The sequence below is a fragment of the Mustela nivalis genome (genome assembly GCF_964662115.1).
Source record: "Mustela nivalis genome assembly, chromosome: 11".
Classification (NCBI taxonomy): domain Eukaryota; kingdom Metazoa; phylum Chordata; class Mammalia; order Carnivora; family Mustelidae; genus Mustela; species Mustela nivalis.
In genome coordinates, this window is record NC_139030.1 from 13,868,525 (window position 1) to 13,885,419 (window position 16,895).

The window sequence follows — 16,895 nt, forward strand, 5'->3', positions numbered from 1 at the left end:
AGAAAAGACCTCGAATAGCCAAAGGGATATTGAAAAAGAAAGCCAACGTTGGTGGCATCACAATTCCGGACTTCAAGCTCTATTACAAAGCTGTCATCATCAAGACAGCATGGTACTGGCACAAAAACAGACACAGATCAATGGAACAGAATAGAGAGCCCAGAAATAGACCCTCAACTCTACGGTCAACTCATCTTCGACAAAGCAAGAAAGAATGTCCAATGGAAAAAAGACAGCCTCTTCAATAAATGGTGCTGGGAAAATTGGACAGCCACATGCAGAAAAATGAAATTGGACCATTTCCTTACACCACACACAAAAATAGACTCAAAATGGATGAAGGACCTCAATGTGCGAAAGGAATCCATCAAAATCCTTGAGGAGAACACAGGCAGCAACCTCTTCGACCTCAGCTGCAGCAACATCTTCCTAGGAACAACGCCAAAGGCAAGGGAAGCAAGGGCAAAAATGAACTATTGGGATTTCATCAAGATCAAAAGCTTTTGCACAGCAAAGGAAATAGTTAACAAAATCAAAAGACAACTGACAGAATGGGAGAATATATTTGCAAATGACATATCAGATAAAGGACTAGTGTCCAAGATCTATAAAGAACTTAGCAAACTCAACACCCAAAGAACAAATAATCCAATCAAGAAATGGGCAGAGAACATGAACAGACATTTCTGCAAAGAAGACATCCAGATGGCCAACAGACACATGAAAAAGTGCTCCAAATCACTCGGCATCAGGGAAATACAAATCAAAACCACAATGCGATATCACCTCACACCAGTCAGAATGGCTAAAATAAACAAGTCAGGAAATGACAGATGCTGGCGAGGATGCGGAGAAAGGGAAACCCTCCTTCACTGTTGGTGGGAATGCAAGCTGGTGCAGCCCCTCTGGAAAACAGTATGGAGGTTCCTCAAAATGTTGAAAATAGAACTGCCCTATGACCCAGCAATTGCACTACTGAGTATTTACCCTAAAGATACAAACGTAGTGATCCAAAGGGGCACGTGCACCCGAATGTTTATAGCAGCAATGCCCACAATAGCCAAAGTATGGAAAGAACCTAGATGTCCATCAACAGATGAATGGATCAAGAAGATGTGGTATATATACACAATGGAATACTATGCAGCCATCAAAAGAAATGAAATCTTGCCATTTGCGACAACATGGATGGAACTAGAGCGTATCATGCTTAGCGAAATAAGTCAAGCAGAGAAAGACAACTATCATATGATCTCCCTGATATGAGGAAGTGGTGATGCAACATGGGAGCTTAAGTGAGTAGAAGAAGAATCAATGAAACAAGATGGGATTGGGAGGGAGACAAACCATAAGTGACTCTTAATCTCACAAAACAGACTGAGGGTTGCTGTGGGGAGGGGGGTTGGGAGAATGGGGGTGGGGTTATGGACATTGGGGAGGGTATGTGCTTTGGTGAGTGCTGTGAAGTGTGTAAACCTGGTGATTCACAGACCTGTACCCCTGGGGATAAAAATATATGTTTATAAAAAATTAAAAATTAAAAATTAAAAAAAAATACCCACTGTCACCTGAAAATTGTTAAGCTTTAGGCAAAAAGGGAGCTTCAGAAAGACTCTGAAGAAGACAAAGTTGGCAAGGGTCGTATCATAGAGACTACCCTGTACACACTGGGGAATCAAGAAATAATGCCATTGCATTTGTAGCAAAGTAAAGGCTGCTCACTCTTACAGTCCTAAGTGTACCACACATGATGGAGAAAAGGGATTGGCGGGTGGTCAGAGTGAAAAATTATAAGAAGAAAAAGAATAACTGAAAATTCCCATCAGAGCAGTAGAGGGTCTAGACCAAGAGACAAAGGAACATAGAAACTTGGAAACCTGGAGAAGTGAGAGCAGGAGGAAACTTTCAGGGCTCTCCAGGAACTGGGTAGATGACTGCTGGGCTAAACTGAAAAGATCTGTTTTTTCTTTGTTAGATATTAGCTTCACAGGTATGAATATAATTTGGTTACTTGCAATTTTCAAATCAATTTCCCTAGTTATTTTACCCACACAACGATACTTATCTTTTCCCTCTATTCTTTCCTCGGAAAGATTCCTTTGCAGGCCCCCATAACGTTCAAGAGGTTTCTAACTCTGATTCTAATCACTGCACATATTGAGAAGTTAATCAACTTGAAACACCAACCATTATTAAATTAAAAATAGAGAACTAAGAAAAAGAAAATGAAATCAAAGGAAATATACCAGAGTTCTCTACTGGGTATCCCTGCAGAAGCACCGCTAATTTTCCAGCAGTAGGTGCTATAGGGGAAGATAGCAGATAGCCAGGGACCCTTCTGCTTGCATGTAGAAAGTGGTGATTCTGGAGAATCTCCAGAAGGTAGCTAGCTGCTCTATGAATATTAGTTGGACAGGAAAAACAAAGGACAATTATCAGTTTTTCTGACTTAAGATGGTAAAAGCCTAGAAATTTTTGAAAATGCATACTAGCACATATACACAAAAACATATATTCATTGACTTCTTATTTCCTTGATGTTTTCCCCAAAACTGGGGGCAGGAGGTGCAAGAATCCATTTTCTACCTTCAGTAATGTTCACAAAACTGGTATCTTCACTCTCATCTACTAAATGCCATGACTCACCCAACAAAATCAGTAGCAGAGTTAACTGGAATCTAGATTTCCAAATGCCTCTGTACCTCCGTGTACCACATACCTCATGGAATGCACTGCTTTCGGGATAAACACTTAAGTGTAAATCCCCTAAGTGGGGAAGTAGGAAGTTAGGTTTGTAAGTGTGACAAACCTAGTGGCTGGGCAAAGGAAGGAAAGCAGGGACAAAGTAACTGAAATGTGGCATTAACATTTGTAATTGTCCCTTTTAAATAGGAGTTTGTGGCAAAAGTGCCCATGTCACAGGGACAGACACAACCCCTGGTCCTCTCCTTAATGGTGGTACAAAGAAACCTCCTGGTACAAAGAAACCTGTTCTCCTGCCCCAGCCACAAAAGTCCAACACACAACAGCAGGTTCCATCAAAGCCTGGCACTTGGTCTGCAAGCTTACCCTGAGTCAAGAGGAAGTGTGAGTAGCTTCCTCTTTCCCCTCCTCCAGCCTGGAATGCTGGAGCCAGCTGCACCATTCACTAGCTCTGAGACCCTGGGCTCAATGACATCCTCTCTTCCTATCAGGTTCCTCATTCCCCAAAGTAGGCACAATGCCAAAATCTCACTCCCAAAGTTGCCCTACAGATCCCTGGGGTTAAGGGATGTGCCTAGCACATTACGAGGCAGTCAGTAAGTAACAGTTTCCCTCCCTTGACCGTCCTTTGTCTATTCTGAAAAGTCATGTTCTTCCAAATCCCAACAAGCTTCAACTGGTAGCCAGATAGCAGCTATACTATGCGAGAAAATAAACAAACTAGGAAAAGACGATGGGTGGGCCACCTGGGTGGCTCAGTGGGCTAAAGCCTCTGCCTTCAGCTCAGGTCATGATCCCAGGGTCCAGGGACTGAGCCCTGTATCAGGCTCTCTGCTCAGCAGGGAACCTGCTTCCCCTTCTCTCTCTACCTGCCTCTCTACCTACTTGTGATCTCTGTAAAATAAATAAATAAAATCTTAAAAAAAAAAAAAAAGAAAGTAAGAAAGAAAGAAAGAAAAAGACGATGGGAAAACTTAGTTTTTCTCTTTTTAGTTTAGATGAAATAAAAGAAAATACATGAGGACTAGTAGACACAGCAGAGAATGATAAAATATAATTTATGCTTTCTATTCTATTTGGATGAGTTTGTTTAGTGTCTCAGAAAATGTACTAACCCTGGGGAAATTACGAATCACTGCCTTTATAAACTTTTAATGTGAATATTGTGAAGTGGAAGCCTGAGGCTGGGGGTAGGGAATGAACAGCAAGAGAGCACAAGAGAATCTGTGGGTCATGGAAATGTACTACAGCAGGACTGTGGTGATTGGTAACACCACTGTGTGAATTTGCTTCAACGCATCAAACTGCTCATTTAAAACAGGCCCACTGTCCCGCATTGAAATCAAAGCTGAAAAACAAGTACTGCCCAGACAACATCCACATGCATGTGGCCTCCTTTCTTTCTAAGCATTACAGAAGCAGCCTACACATACCTGAGGCTGTGCCACAGCACGGCGGTACCCACCACGCTGAAGAAAAGATGCTGGCGATCACGTCAGGTGGAAAGAGCGTCACATTTCTCTGAATCTGAAGTAAATTTAACACTAGGGCAAGAAATACTCCAATAAAAAATAGTACCACTCCACGAATCATCAAGTTCACACTCCTGCTAGTGACAGATGAAATGTAGGGGCCGCGCTTTTTGGGCCCAGGTGATTCTGTCTCTCCTTCTGCCATGGTTTCATCAGTTCAGTAAACCAGCAAGGTGGGGAGAAAAAGGCTTCCCAGCTGAAAAGCCAACTGTCTGTGAATCAGTGCAGAATGGTATTTCAACAGTTACAGCATCTTATCCTAAAAGAGGACCTACCAGAAATCCTGCAAGAGATAAGAAGAAAAGAAATCAATGTTTATCTAATAAATGATCATACAATTTTTCTGATTTCAATACTAATTAATTTCAAAGTACAAATAACGAAATGACAAGCTTACGTATTTATTTAAATTAGTATTTATTGAATAAGAAGTGGTTTAAAAAGCATTCTTATAGGCATGGTATAATAAAAAGTGTTATAGTTACATATACTAAGACAGAATAAGTGACCTGCGAAGCTCAAAGGTTAGAATAATAATAAAAACAGCTTGTTCTGCTTCAGAGAAATGCAGAGCAGGTTATCTGCGATAGTTATACCAGAATCTGGAAGATTAAAATCCAAGTTTCTATTTCTTCTGCCTAAATCTCCAACCCAGAACAGATGGGCCTGCAGATTTAGGTAAAAATCTTTATGCTTTATAAAAAAAAAAATAAATGAATTTATATAGAAAATCAACATATTCTAACGAAAATTCTGTACTGCTCACAATAAAATGTGACTTGCTCATAAGGATGACCCTCCATAGAGGAACGCACTGTTTTCATGTTTACAGGCTGTATATTTGATTTTTGCACAAAAGCATCTTAGAAAACACAGACTGCCGCCCACTTACCTATACATAAACCAAGCACAGAAAGCAGACCTTCTCTCTGCAGGGCCACAGCTGTGTCCCACCCCTGCCTGGACCCAGCAGCCCTCTGTTGCAACCACAAAGCTACTGTGGAGGAGTTGCACTAGGAAGCAGAAGAAAGGAAGCTAAGAAAATAGAGAGTAACCTCATGCCCAGACTGTAAGGAGTTTTGGCCACATGGCTCCTAAAAGCCAGGGAAAGTGGTCCCTTGTGTGCATCTGGTTAAGACAAAGAACATCTGATGCTTTCTGTGAACACAAGACCCATGTGTAAACTGAGGGTTGGGGAGAGGGGTGCTGACTTTAGAAATAATCTGTATGAAAATGAGAACATTTGCGAGTACTAGTAAGCCATGTCACAGCCAATCAGTTCCATGTGCTAAACACAGACAACAGACTGGGTTTGTTTGTTTTGTTTTGTTTTGTTTTGTTTTACTGAACCTCTGTCACATCCAAAGCTCTGTGCCCAACACTCACAGTGGGATGTCTGTCCTCAAGCTAGTCCTCACAAACCTAACTTAGTCTACAGCATGACTGAGCTCTGCAGCTTAGAGGACTACAGAAAACAGTACATCTTATGGCTGATTCATGGACAAATACATTCTACACACCAACTGAAAACGTCTAGAACCCATCTCTTCCTGATCTGGACCTGCAGACTCTTCCTTACTATGCAATCCAGCAAATAAGCATGCCAGGTGTTCAGCTGCTACAGAACTTTTCATCATCACCATAATCATGACTATTGATACAGCTCCCTGGACATACAGTTAGCCCTAATCTTCAAAATCATCCAAAGGTTAGTATTATCATCCTCATTTTACAAATGAAATCAAAGTCAAAGAGATTTAGCAACTTGCTTATCATCACATGACACATAGTAACAGTACTGGAATCTTACCTTAGGTCTGAGTCCAAAACCCACCTCTTCCCTCTAAACCTGAGTCCTATTCCGGCCTAACTCCTCAGACTTCTTCTTTGGCACATGGATTTGTGGAAGGGGATTTGGTTACTGAAAAGATGGCAGACATGGAAAATCTAACTCAACTGTAATATATCCTCAGTGTAAGTAGGCAACCATATAATATCACAGAGATCATGACAGTAAATGCAAAAATGCTTTAAAATTTTCCTCAAAATTACTAGATCAAGGTGTGAAAAGGTATTTTAAAGAAAAAAAAATCATACGGCCAATTTACAGACTCGTATGCCACCATACTGCCTAAGACCCTTCACTTCCCAGATGTCCAGTAGACACAGCAAGGTGCCCCAACTTCTGCTCTTAAAATGGCTACTCGAGAACAAAAAGTATACATACATTTTAAGTAGCCCCAATTCCTCTAGTAAATCCTTCTTTTATGTCTGTGATTTTTTTTCCAAGCGGGAATTAATGGCAAAGGATATGGTGTGTTGAAATTATGTTTCTGTAAGAGCTTAATAACTTCAACTTAAAAAGCTTTTTCCAGTTGTGCCAGGCCCCAGCTCACAATCACCAGTGTTTGTCAGAGGGCAATGGCATTTTTGGCAGGACAATTCCTTGCTGAGTGAAACTGCCCTAGGCATTGCAAAATACTTAACGTCCCTGGCTCGTGCCCACTGAATGCCAGTGTGTGCCCCCTCACCCATTTGAGACAACCAAAAATGTTTCTACAATATTTCCAAACACCACCAGATTAGCAATGTCCTCCCACTCAGGGCCACAGATTGCCACAAACTATTTCCTCAAGCTAGAGACTTTCTAAGTTGTTTGTTTATGTTATTCTACAATAGCTCTTTATTCAACCTTTCCTAGCAGTGCTTGTTTATAGATTCCTACTTCACCCCAAAAGTTTTCTTTAAAAGTAACACAATGTTGTTTTGGTGATTGTTTATTTGAATGAGTTCTCTTTTTAAAGATAATATTTTAAAAATCCAAAAAAGCTGATTTTTATGACTATGTAATAATATAATAGCATATAATTACTAGAGACAAAAATAAAAGGATGCTTTAGAATTACAGTATCCTAAAATTTAAGAAAGAAAAGAGAACTGAGAGATCATCTGTTCCAGGGGGTACTTGAGCCTGATGCAAAACAAAACAAAAAAGTTGTATATATATGCACTTTCCTGGACAGTTGCACAGTTTATACCAAGTACTTACAAAGTCCATAATCCAAAAGAAGTTAACCAGTGATCTAACAGTTTTATCATTTTACTAGATAAGAAATTCCACAAGACCACTCACTCCCTACTCCCACATCCCTACTATGCAACAACAGTTCAGTTCCTTAAAAAAGCATGCTGTTTATAGTAACAGAACAGGGAAGTAGGTTATTTAAATGAAAGCTTTTGGGATTAAGTATGCCCTTAATCTGTTTATTGTAAAGTTTGGTTTTCTGATTAAGTATTGATTTTTTTTCTTAAAATAAAATGTACCTATACCTTTAAACATTATTCTTATATCAATGATAAATTTGATTCTTCTCCAAAATTTAAAAAAAAAATCTATATTTGAAAAATTTAGATTATTCAAGAAATAATTTGTTGATTAGGGAAAAAATCTTTGGTATAAAGATATTATTTAGAGAGAACAATACCTCAACAGATCTTCAATGATAATCCTGGTAGGGAGGTAAGTGTTTTTTCCCCATTTTTACAAAACAGAGTAAGTTAAGTCACTTCCTGAGATGATAACACTGTTATCAGGTAGCACCAGGACTGGCATTCTCCCCAACATCCCCAACACTCTGGTTCCTTCTAGAGTTCCTTCACATTTCATCACACTGTCCCAACTACAAACACCATCCAAAAACAATTCACGAATCACACAAGTGGCAACTTTTAAGTCATACTGATCAACTAATGTTAATACAAAAATAATGGTTTTTTTTTTTTTTTCAAAAACTGACAAAGAAAAATCTCCCACTGTATATAAGAAATCCTATTCTTCCTTGAGCTCTGACCTATAACTTCTATAAAGTACATTACTAAAAAAAGAGAAAAATAGTTTAGACAGGTCTATAACAAATCATCAAAAATGAAAAAATACTAGGCCAGCTATAGGACCGCCTGTTAATGGGTGATATTATTCCTTAAAAAAAAAAAAGTGGTAAGTGATTCCAGACTTTTGGAATGAAAATCAAAATTCATGTCTTCCACTGAAACAACTTTTAGGCAACAGGCATTTGAAAACAAACAAAAAATTTTCTATAACCTTAAGAACCGGTTGTATTTTATCAATTCCAACACCCTCTCAAATCACACAAGATCATTCATCCTCCAATGATTAACAGTCACAGAAGGATATTTCCTTCCTTATAGAACCCTATCTCTTCAGGTGTTTGGGTCAGATAGGCTATAAATAATAAAACTAAATTACTACCTCACATCTTTCATTAGATGCTCTCTTAATTATAATGGTATTCTCAAAACAGAATAAGCATAAACATTAGGAAAAACACATCAATGAAAAATAGCACACAAATATGAATCATAGACTTTGCACACTAAAACTTCTAGAAAGACAAATATGTTTGTCTTGAAGACAATGACATTTATCTTTCCTTTCTACATTAAAACCCAAACACAGAAACCATTAAACAAGAAGCATTTACATCCCATTACTACTTTTAAATGTCAAATCTCATTCACTAAAAAGGTTACTCTATCATTTGAATAATTTTTTGATAACAATGAAAATGTGTCTCTAAATTACTCAACTGCATTTTCTCCTTTCCTTTGAAGCGGACCATTCAAAAAAGCAACAGTTGTCAGTTTAAAAAAAATCAACCTCTTTCCCAAATGTACATGATTCACTGCATGGTCACTTTGTATCAGATATGTACTGACAACTACAACAAATCACACTAGTCAACATAATGTGCAGTGAAAGAATGAAAATGGAAAACAGGCTAATATTTTTTTCCCTGGAGACCCTATTAGTTAGGCATCCCTTCATTTTCACTCAGTGGTAGGCAACCAGGGATAAGCCCCAAAGTTGGAAAACACAATCTAGCCACTGTTTGGCTGCCTTCCCCTGCAATCCTCTGCTCCACTGCAATACTGGTATGGGCCAGCTCCAGTGGCCCACGACTCAAGTCTACCCATTCCTTCTTAAAGCTCTCCTCATTAATCCTACAAAACAGGAAGCCCTTCATGACATATTTTCCATATTTTCCTAGACTATCAAGCTTATCCCATACTTTTAAAACTTTTTTCCAACACTAACAGGGCATGGGTTATGATCACTTGTTTTAGCACACTTCCCCAACGCCCCCTTCCAGTCCCCTATTATCCACACCGCTTTGCTTTTCCAGATTGCCAATCCCCACTGAGCAACCCCCAAATCCCAGTAACTATCACCAACTGACTTCTTTCTAGGTCCCGGCAAGTGTTCCCTTTGGACTGACCCACACACCTACTCCAAAGGTGTCCAATTCCAATCCAAATGCCAAAGTCCCACTCCTCAACCTAATAATCAACATACCTTTTTGTGGATTCCAAACTTACTACAAAAGCTACGCTTTTGGATCCATCCACCTCCCCAACCTGAGTCTCCCTGGCTACAAGCCTCCCAAATCCTGACAGCTCTATGGTTGACAGCTCGCCGACCTCCAGCTTCATCAGATCTCCAGGGTCGCCCTTCCCGCCGTCCTCGAGTCTTCTTTCCGCTAGGACACTCTTCCACTGTCCGGGGAGACTCGGCCTCTCCTATGACCTCCGCCCGACCCCGCTGTCCGCCTCCGGACCTCGCCAACCCTTCACCAGGTAAGCGGGAGCCCTTGCCCTTCAGGCCCCTCTGTGGTCCTGGCTACCCGCATCTGCCAGCAGGGTTCCTAGCCTGCAAAAACACAAGCGGTTCCTCTTCCCGAAGGCCATCCCCCTCTTCAGGCCTCTTCCCTCAGCACCATAGCTCCCGAGCTTCGCAGCGGGACCCCCAACTCACCCCCGCCTCCGCCATCTTCTGGGACCTGCTCCCGCCCCCCTCCAGCTCTTCCTCCTCCCCTCCCACAACTCCGCCGAAGCCCCACTGCGCCTGTGCAGTCCACGAGGAGGCGCTCTGACGATCGGGGCAGAGGAACTTCCGGTTAGTACCAGCGCTCGTTGTTGAGCCGGCGAGACGGGGCAAAGGAGCTTCCGGTTTGCCCGAAATCAGCTCCTGCTTGTAGGCGTGGACTGTTTTGAGAGTGGGAGGGGGTTAGGTCAGCTGTTGTTTGCTGACCAGGCAATCTTGGGTTGTGACGAGTATCCAGGCCCAGTGGGCGGTGTGAGAGAATCGCGCACTGACACACGCACACTCTCTGGGAGGCGTGACGCTCAGCGTGTGCCTCTGCTCCAGGAGGAATTGGCTCTGGAGCACAGGCCGCCCAGATCCCCCGCCAGGGACGCTGACTTTCAGTATCTGTGCTTTCGCTGGGCTTTACTCTTTACGTTTTCACGTCCTGTACTAAATCCTAAAAGCGTAACTGATATTTCGCTCATCTCCATCCCACACCACTTCATAAGGTCTTTATTAATAATGGTTCCACAAGTTCGACCAGGTAGCACAGTTTGAGGACAGAGTTTTCCCAGGAAGAGCTTTGGAGCAAAGTAGAGAAAATAGAGAATCTTATAACCCCCTCTTTGTTGGGAGGTGTACTATGTATGAATGTGATCAAATTATAGTGGTCTTGAGGAAAGTTTTAGGTGAAATTTAGGCCTACCATAATTGTTTAAGAGCTTCCCATAAAAGTGTCAGTGAAATACTCCCCCCCCCCTTCCTTTGAGTGGTTAACAGTAAGATGGATTTTTATATTTCTAACCTTTATATCAATACACTTATTTCTCAAAATTAAAGGCTAAATTAAATCTGCAGCAAAATATATCTAGGCAAGTCTTTATATGCTCTTTCTTGTTTTCTCTAATGTTTCCTATAGCTTATGAATGTCTCTCTTTTTAAAAGATTTTATTTATTTATTTGAGAGAGGGAGAGCGGGAGAGAGCACAAGCAGGGGAAAGAGGTAGAGGGAGAGGGAGAAGCAGTAAAATAAGATTTGGGCAGATTATATGGATGGGTGAAGAATTTTAAAAGGAAAAGGGAAGAGCACCTACAAAAGAGACAACAACCTCAAAAATGTCCCTCAAAAATGTCCTGACATTAAGGCTTTCTATAAGTATGAGTTCTATTTGTCCAGCTTATGTCTCCCCTAAGCCGTCTTTTTCAAACACGAGAATTCACTTTTAAGAAAATCCTTATGGAAAACTTTAGCCTATAGAGGCATTTATTTTAGTTTAAATATTTATTTAAAGCTGAAAAATGTTGGTATATTCCAGGAATTCAAAAGAAGGTGGAATCGCTGGGGGGTAGCAATTGAGAAGGAAGAGGTCACACATTGAGGTTGTGTATTAATATCATGATTGAGCACATTCTCAATCAGTGTGTCAGACACTGCACTAAATTTAATTTCATTTCACCTACTCAAAAACCCCTTTAAAATAGATATTATGTAGTAGAGGAGGAATTAAGACCAAGAGCTGTGATACTCAATCTTGGCTGTGTATTAGGATTGCCCAAGGATCTATCAAAATTTCTTTTTTTTTTAAGATTTTATTTATTTATTTGACAGACAGAGATCACAAGTAGGCAGAGAGGCAGACAGAGAGAGAGGGAAGCAGGCTTCCCGCTGAGCAGAGAGCCCAATGCAGGGCTTGATCCCAGGACCCAGGGATCATGATCTGAGCCAAAGGCAGAGGCTTTAACCCAGTGAGCCACCCAAGCACCCCTCTATTGAAATTTCTTGTGTCTGAGCCTCATCCTCCATGTATTCTGATTTAATTGGGCTGAGGAGAGGACCTGAACCATTTTAATAGATTCCTTGTATAATCCCAATGTGCATCCAGAGCTCAGAATCACTGTCTTAGGGTTAATTTGCCCAGGGTCACTTAGCAACTAAGTAAGTGGCAGAGGAGGCAGAAATTTAATTTAGATCTATCTGATTCCAAAACCTGTGCTCTCAGCTGCTCACTAGCACCATCAACATTCAGCAACATGTAGCACACACCACTTGCATGCTTGGAATTTTGTTAAACACTGGCATGCAAAGACAAATGAGACAGAGGCTTTGCCTTCAATAAATTCAAGCCTGGTAAGGCAGAAGTCTCAGGAAATGAAACTAGGCCAGCTCATACAAGGTAGAAGCAAGTCAACTGGAAATTCTGTGATATTTCCTTCCAATTTTGAGCTAAATTGGCATGGAAGGGAACTGGTAGTGGGGAATCTAGGTAGGTGGCTATTGAACTAAGACAATGGCAGAGGTACAAAGAATTGGCAGGACTTACTGGCCATTGATGAGAGAATGAAGGAAAGAAAGAAGCAGAAGATGACTTGAGAGTTTTGAGTTTGAGTGGAAGTAACACCATTGATTCAAATCAAGAGCACAAGTATGGGGTTGAATGAGATTGAAATACTTGTTGAACACTCAGATGGAAATATCTAGTAGAGCACTGGAAGTGTGCATCTGGAATTCAAATGAGCAAATAGTCTGGAAATAAAGATCTGGAGTCACTGACTTATAAGTGGTAGCTGCAACCAAGCTTTGCATAATGTGTACTCTATGTATGGATTTTTTTTTAAGACAACAGAGATCAGGGAGGGGAGAAAAACCACCAAATTTGACATTACCATATTTGAATAGTTCAATAAAGCTATTTTTGTCTACAGTGATGTTAAAGACAGTCAACTCATGATCATCTATGATGAGTTTTTAATACTTTCCAGACCTTCTCTAGCCTCACAGCAAATTTAACAGATGATGCTTGGCCATGGAATGCAAACCAATTTTAAATATTGGCTAAATATTTAAGAGCACAATATGATACATTCAGAAATGTAATAGAAATATCCTAGAGCAGTGTTTCCACACATAAATAACTTTTATGCACCCCTAGTTTTGAGTTCAATTATTTTATCCTGATATTACTTTAAACTGACAAAAATTACAGTATTCTAAACATAAATCTAGACATAAAATCCTTAGGCTTAAGCCATATACCTCTATAAACCAAAAGACTTGCAAAATAAATAGGAACAAAAGTATAAAATAAGTAAGTTTCAAATTATAATGTGAAAGGTGTTTTTTTTTAACTTGAAGAATTTCAGTAAATATTTAAATCTTTGCTCCAGAATGGATTATTTTAAGATAAAATGTGATTTTAATACTGTATGTCATGTGATGGTTCAAATCTCTCACCACTTCTCTTTATTAAACCTTTGTTTTTACAATGAACCCTACCATTACTGGCCCTTTATCTGGGGCAAATGGTCATTTAAATCCACCTCTTTTTTTTTTTTTTTCAAATCAATGTAAAACAATTACAGGCCAATCTTAAGAGAAATCATGTAAGAGTACCCTGTTAGAACATGTTGCAACATAATCCAGAACAGGCTTGCAGTAATATTTGAAGTTTATCATGTAAGTAAGATTGTATCATTTCAAAATTCTTCAGAGGAATTATAGAATACTGAGAATATATTCATGTCCCTTAAAGATCTGCAAATGCCACTTTGAAAAACAAAACAAAACAAAAACCTAACTTAGATTATTCAGTGTTTTAGATTATTTATGCTTTATAAAACTCCTTAGCATAGATCTCCAATTCTCAAAATACATTCCATAGAATCAATATTAACAGGTAGTTTGTGTGAGGAGAGGGATGAGGTTCTACATTTGTATTTGGTAAGCATTGGATTAGAAAAAAATGAAACACATTTTCAATATGGGGATTCTGAGATCCTTTAACATGCTAGGACATGGTGGTCCCAGGGAACCTGTGATTCTTTCCCTTCTCCAGGGCATCTCACAGTATTTGACTATGTTTCCATATTGTTAAACATTTCAGGCTAGTATATGTAAAGAAAGTTGAAGGAATGAAATTGTATTTTACAGTGAAGGCTGTTTATAAAATCCTCTGTCATCTGTCAATCAATGACATCTACTTAGAAAGCAGAAGCATCATCAGGCATATGGCACACTTTTCAATGCCTAGTGTGGTGCCTATTTAATAATACAAACTCAAGAAGTATTTGGGGGGTTAATTAGTATTTTGCTGCATTTGTTATTTGTTTTATGTCAATAGCAATTGCTGCTGTTTTGATTTAATGAACACATATCTTCTGGAGAGAAGACCATGGTCACAAAAGTGTTTTGATGAAGCCCGTCATTTAACCAATATTTATCCTGAAGTATCATAAAGAAATTTGTCTTAGAATCTACAGTGTCCATTACAGCAGGCACTAGCCATATGCTGCTATTTGATTAATTTAAGATTTTATTCATGTATTTATTTGAGAGAGAGTGAGTGAGTGAGAGAGTGATTGTGAGTGTGAGCAGGGAAGGGGCAGAAGGAAAGGGAGAGAGAGAACCTCAAGCAGACTCCATGCTGAGCATGGAACCCAACACAGGTCCACCCTGAGGTTATGACCTGAGCCAAAACCAAGAGTCAGACATTTAACTGACTGAGCCACTCAGGCACCCTAAATTAATTAAAATGAAATAAATTTTAAAATTTAGCAGGCACACATTTCACGTGTGCAATAACCCCATGTAAACAGGACAGATTACAGAATATTTCTATCATCACATGAAATTTTATTGGAAAGCCCTGTATTAGATTTCCCCAGAATACTAACATGGTAGGGAAAAAAATCAAGAAATGGAGGTGAAATTAAATTATTGCCCACCATCAATTTGTCCACCTAAAATTTATAACCTCTTTGAGCCCATGGGAGAAAGACTTGTATAATACAAAGCAACCCAGTGGTTCTAGTTTTATTTTAGGAAAAAGTTTGAATTATGGCACTCTCCACTTTCAAACCTGGCATCAACATCTTCTAGAGGGATTGCCAATTCCAAGAGAGTTTGGTTTCTCCGTAAAAGCCATGAGCAGACGGCCAGTAGAAAGTCTATACCATGTAATGTAGATCAGGTGCTTAAAGAAAAGCCCTCCCACTGAAACCAAAAGTGTTTCTTGGAATATATTTTAAGTATCACAAAGGAGCTGAGAAGATAAAGGAGGATTACCAGGCCAACATCTAAGGGAAGGTAGGACCTTAAAGAAGTAAGCAGAAGAAGGAAAGCAACTTGCCCTGAAACATTTTCCTAGTTGGAAAAAAAATTGAAATTCTGTTTTGACAGACTTTTCAGATGAGAACAAATGTAAAATCTTGAGGCCTGCTAATCTGGGGACTCAGACCTCAAGTTTAAAAGTTGGGACAGCCAAGGACAACACCTTGGTGTAAAGGTGATAGGAAGTAAAGCCACTCCCCACACAGGGCAGAATGAGCAGAAATGAGGAGAGCAGAAGGAAATAAAAACATAAATGAGTACCTGTGGAAATGTAGGTACAAGCTGACCCTCGGGCAAATTTGCATTCCAAATTCACTCCACCTCAGTAAATTCAAAAATTTCATGCTTTTAATTTTGTTTAAAGTGTTCTTAGATGGATGGAATCCAAAATACCTGTGAATTGAACACTTCTTCTACATGTCTTTCCAGTCTTTTACAAATGTCTAGCCTACATTTCAATACAGCTACAAATGTTTTTGTAACACTCACCTTAACCAAGTATCTGTAGCTTTTAACTTATTTGTCCTAGAAACAAAACCTGCCCTTTTAATATTTCCATTTCATCGATTTAAAAAATTTTTAAAAGATTATTTATTTGAGAAAGAAACAGAGTTTGCATAGGTAAGATGAGGGGCAGTGGAAGAGAATCTTCAAGCAGACTCCATACTGACTGGTGGGCCCCATGCAGGACTCGCTCCCATGACCCATGAAATCATGATCTGCACCAAAACCAGGAGTGGGATGCTCAACTGACTGAGCCACCCAGATGCCTCCATCAGTTTCCCAATTTTAAATTACATTATGCAATCACAACGACATAATTCGCAACAATCACAATGGACTCTGAGTGGACATATAACCCAATTGCTGGAGCTGGAAGTGCTGGGGGTAACTAGACCCAGGAATGGAGCATGCTTTATCAGGGAAAAGAGACTTGCATTTTACTTTCAGTGTAAGATCTTCTCAGTGATGTGAGGTAGACAGGGGAGGCTCTTGAGAGGAATATCTCACCCAAGGTATATTAGCAGTTAGGTTGGAATAGAAATCAGATCTACTGATTCCTAATTCAGTGATTTTTTTTAATAGAATTCATCTTGACTTAAGAACCATGCTTGAAATCTTTTAGATCATATAAAAAGAAATTTTTTCTACTGTATTCATCTAACGCACACTGAGGTGATAATAGATAATTCTTGGTCTATCTGTAGGTAAAGTTTTGTATGTTTCCTTGATAATATGCCCAGAATATTCAATCTATCTTTTCGTAACTCTAGACTGAAAATATACTGAAATTACCCACCAGTTACAAATGTGAGGTGATTTTATAATAATGATGTTTATCTTCTTGGATATAAACTCATTAAATGTTTTCTGAAATTACTGACTTTTAGCCTGATTTTACCATTTTTTGTTTGATGGCAAACTCTATAGCACATTCAAACAAACTGGGGGTTGGGGTGGGGGAGGAAGTGACAGAGGTGCTTACGAATCAATCTAATCACAAGCAGGCAAACTCACCTGAATTCTCAAGGTTGCTCTGCATCAATCTGTGATTATTAGGAAGACTGGTACTGATTACAGAGGAAAAAAACAATGACAACATGTTGCCAGAGAGGGGAGGAGGATGGCGAACAGGGGCAGGGTGATCCCCCAAAGCTCTGAAGGGAGA

At 39.6% G+C, this 16,895-nt stretch overlaps 1 protein-coding gene across 7 annotated transcripts in view; it reads right to left on the reverse strand.

Annotated features, from left to right (window-relative positions):
* The window catches only part of INSIG2 (insulin induced gene 2), a 72,746-nt gene that overhangs the window by 14,055 nt on the left and 41,796 nt on the right, over positions 1–16,895 (reverse strand). Inside the window, exons 1-3 of one of the 7 annotated variants that reach the window (XM_082689864.1) lie at positions 10,069–10,106; positions 5,128–5,248; positions 4,137–4,518 (exon numbers count right to left, since the gene is read on the reverse strand). In XM_082689864.1, the coding sequence (XP_082545990.1) occupies positions 4,137–4,380 (244 nt within the window). In that variant the 5' untranslated portion in view covers positions 4,381–4,518; positions 5,128–5,248; positions 10,069–10,106. The other 6 variants (XM_082689861.1, XM_082689862.1, XM_082689860.1 and 3 more) reach the window with 6 other exon arrangements.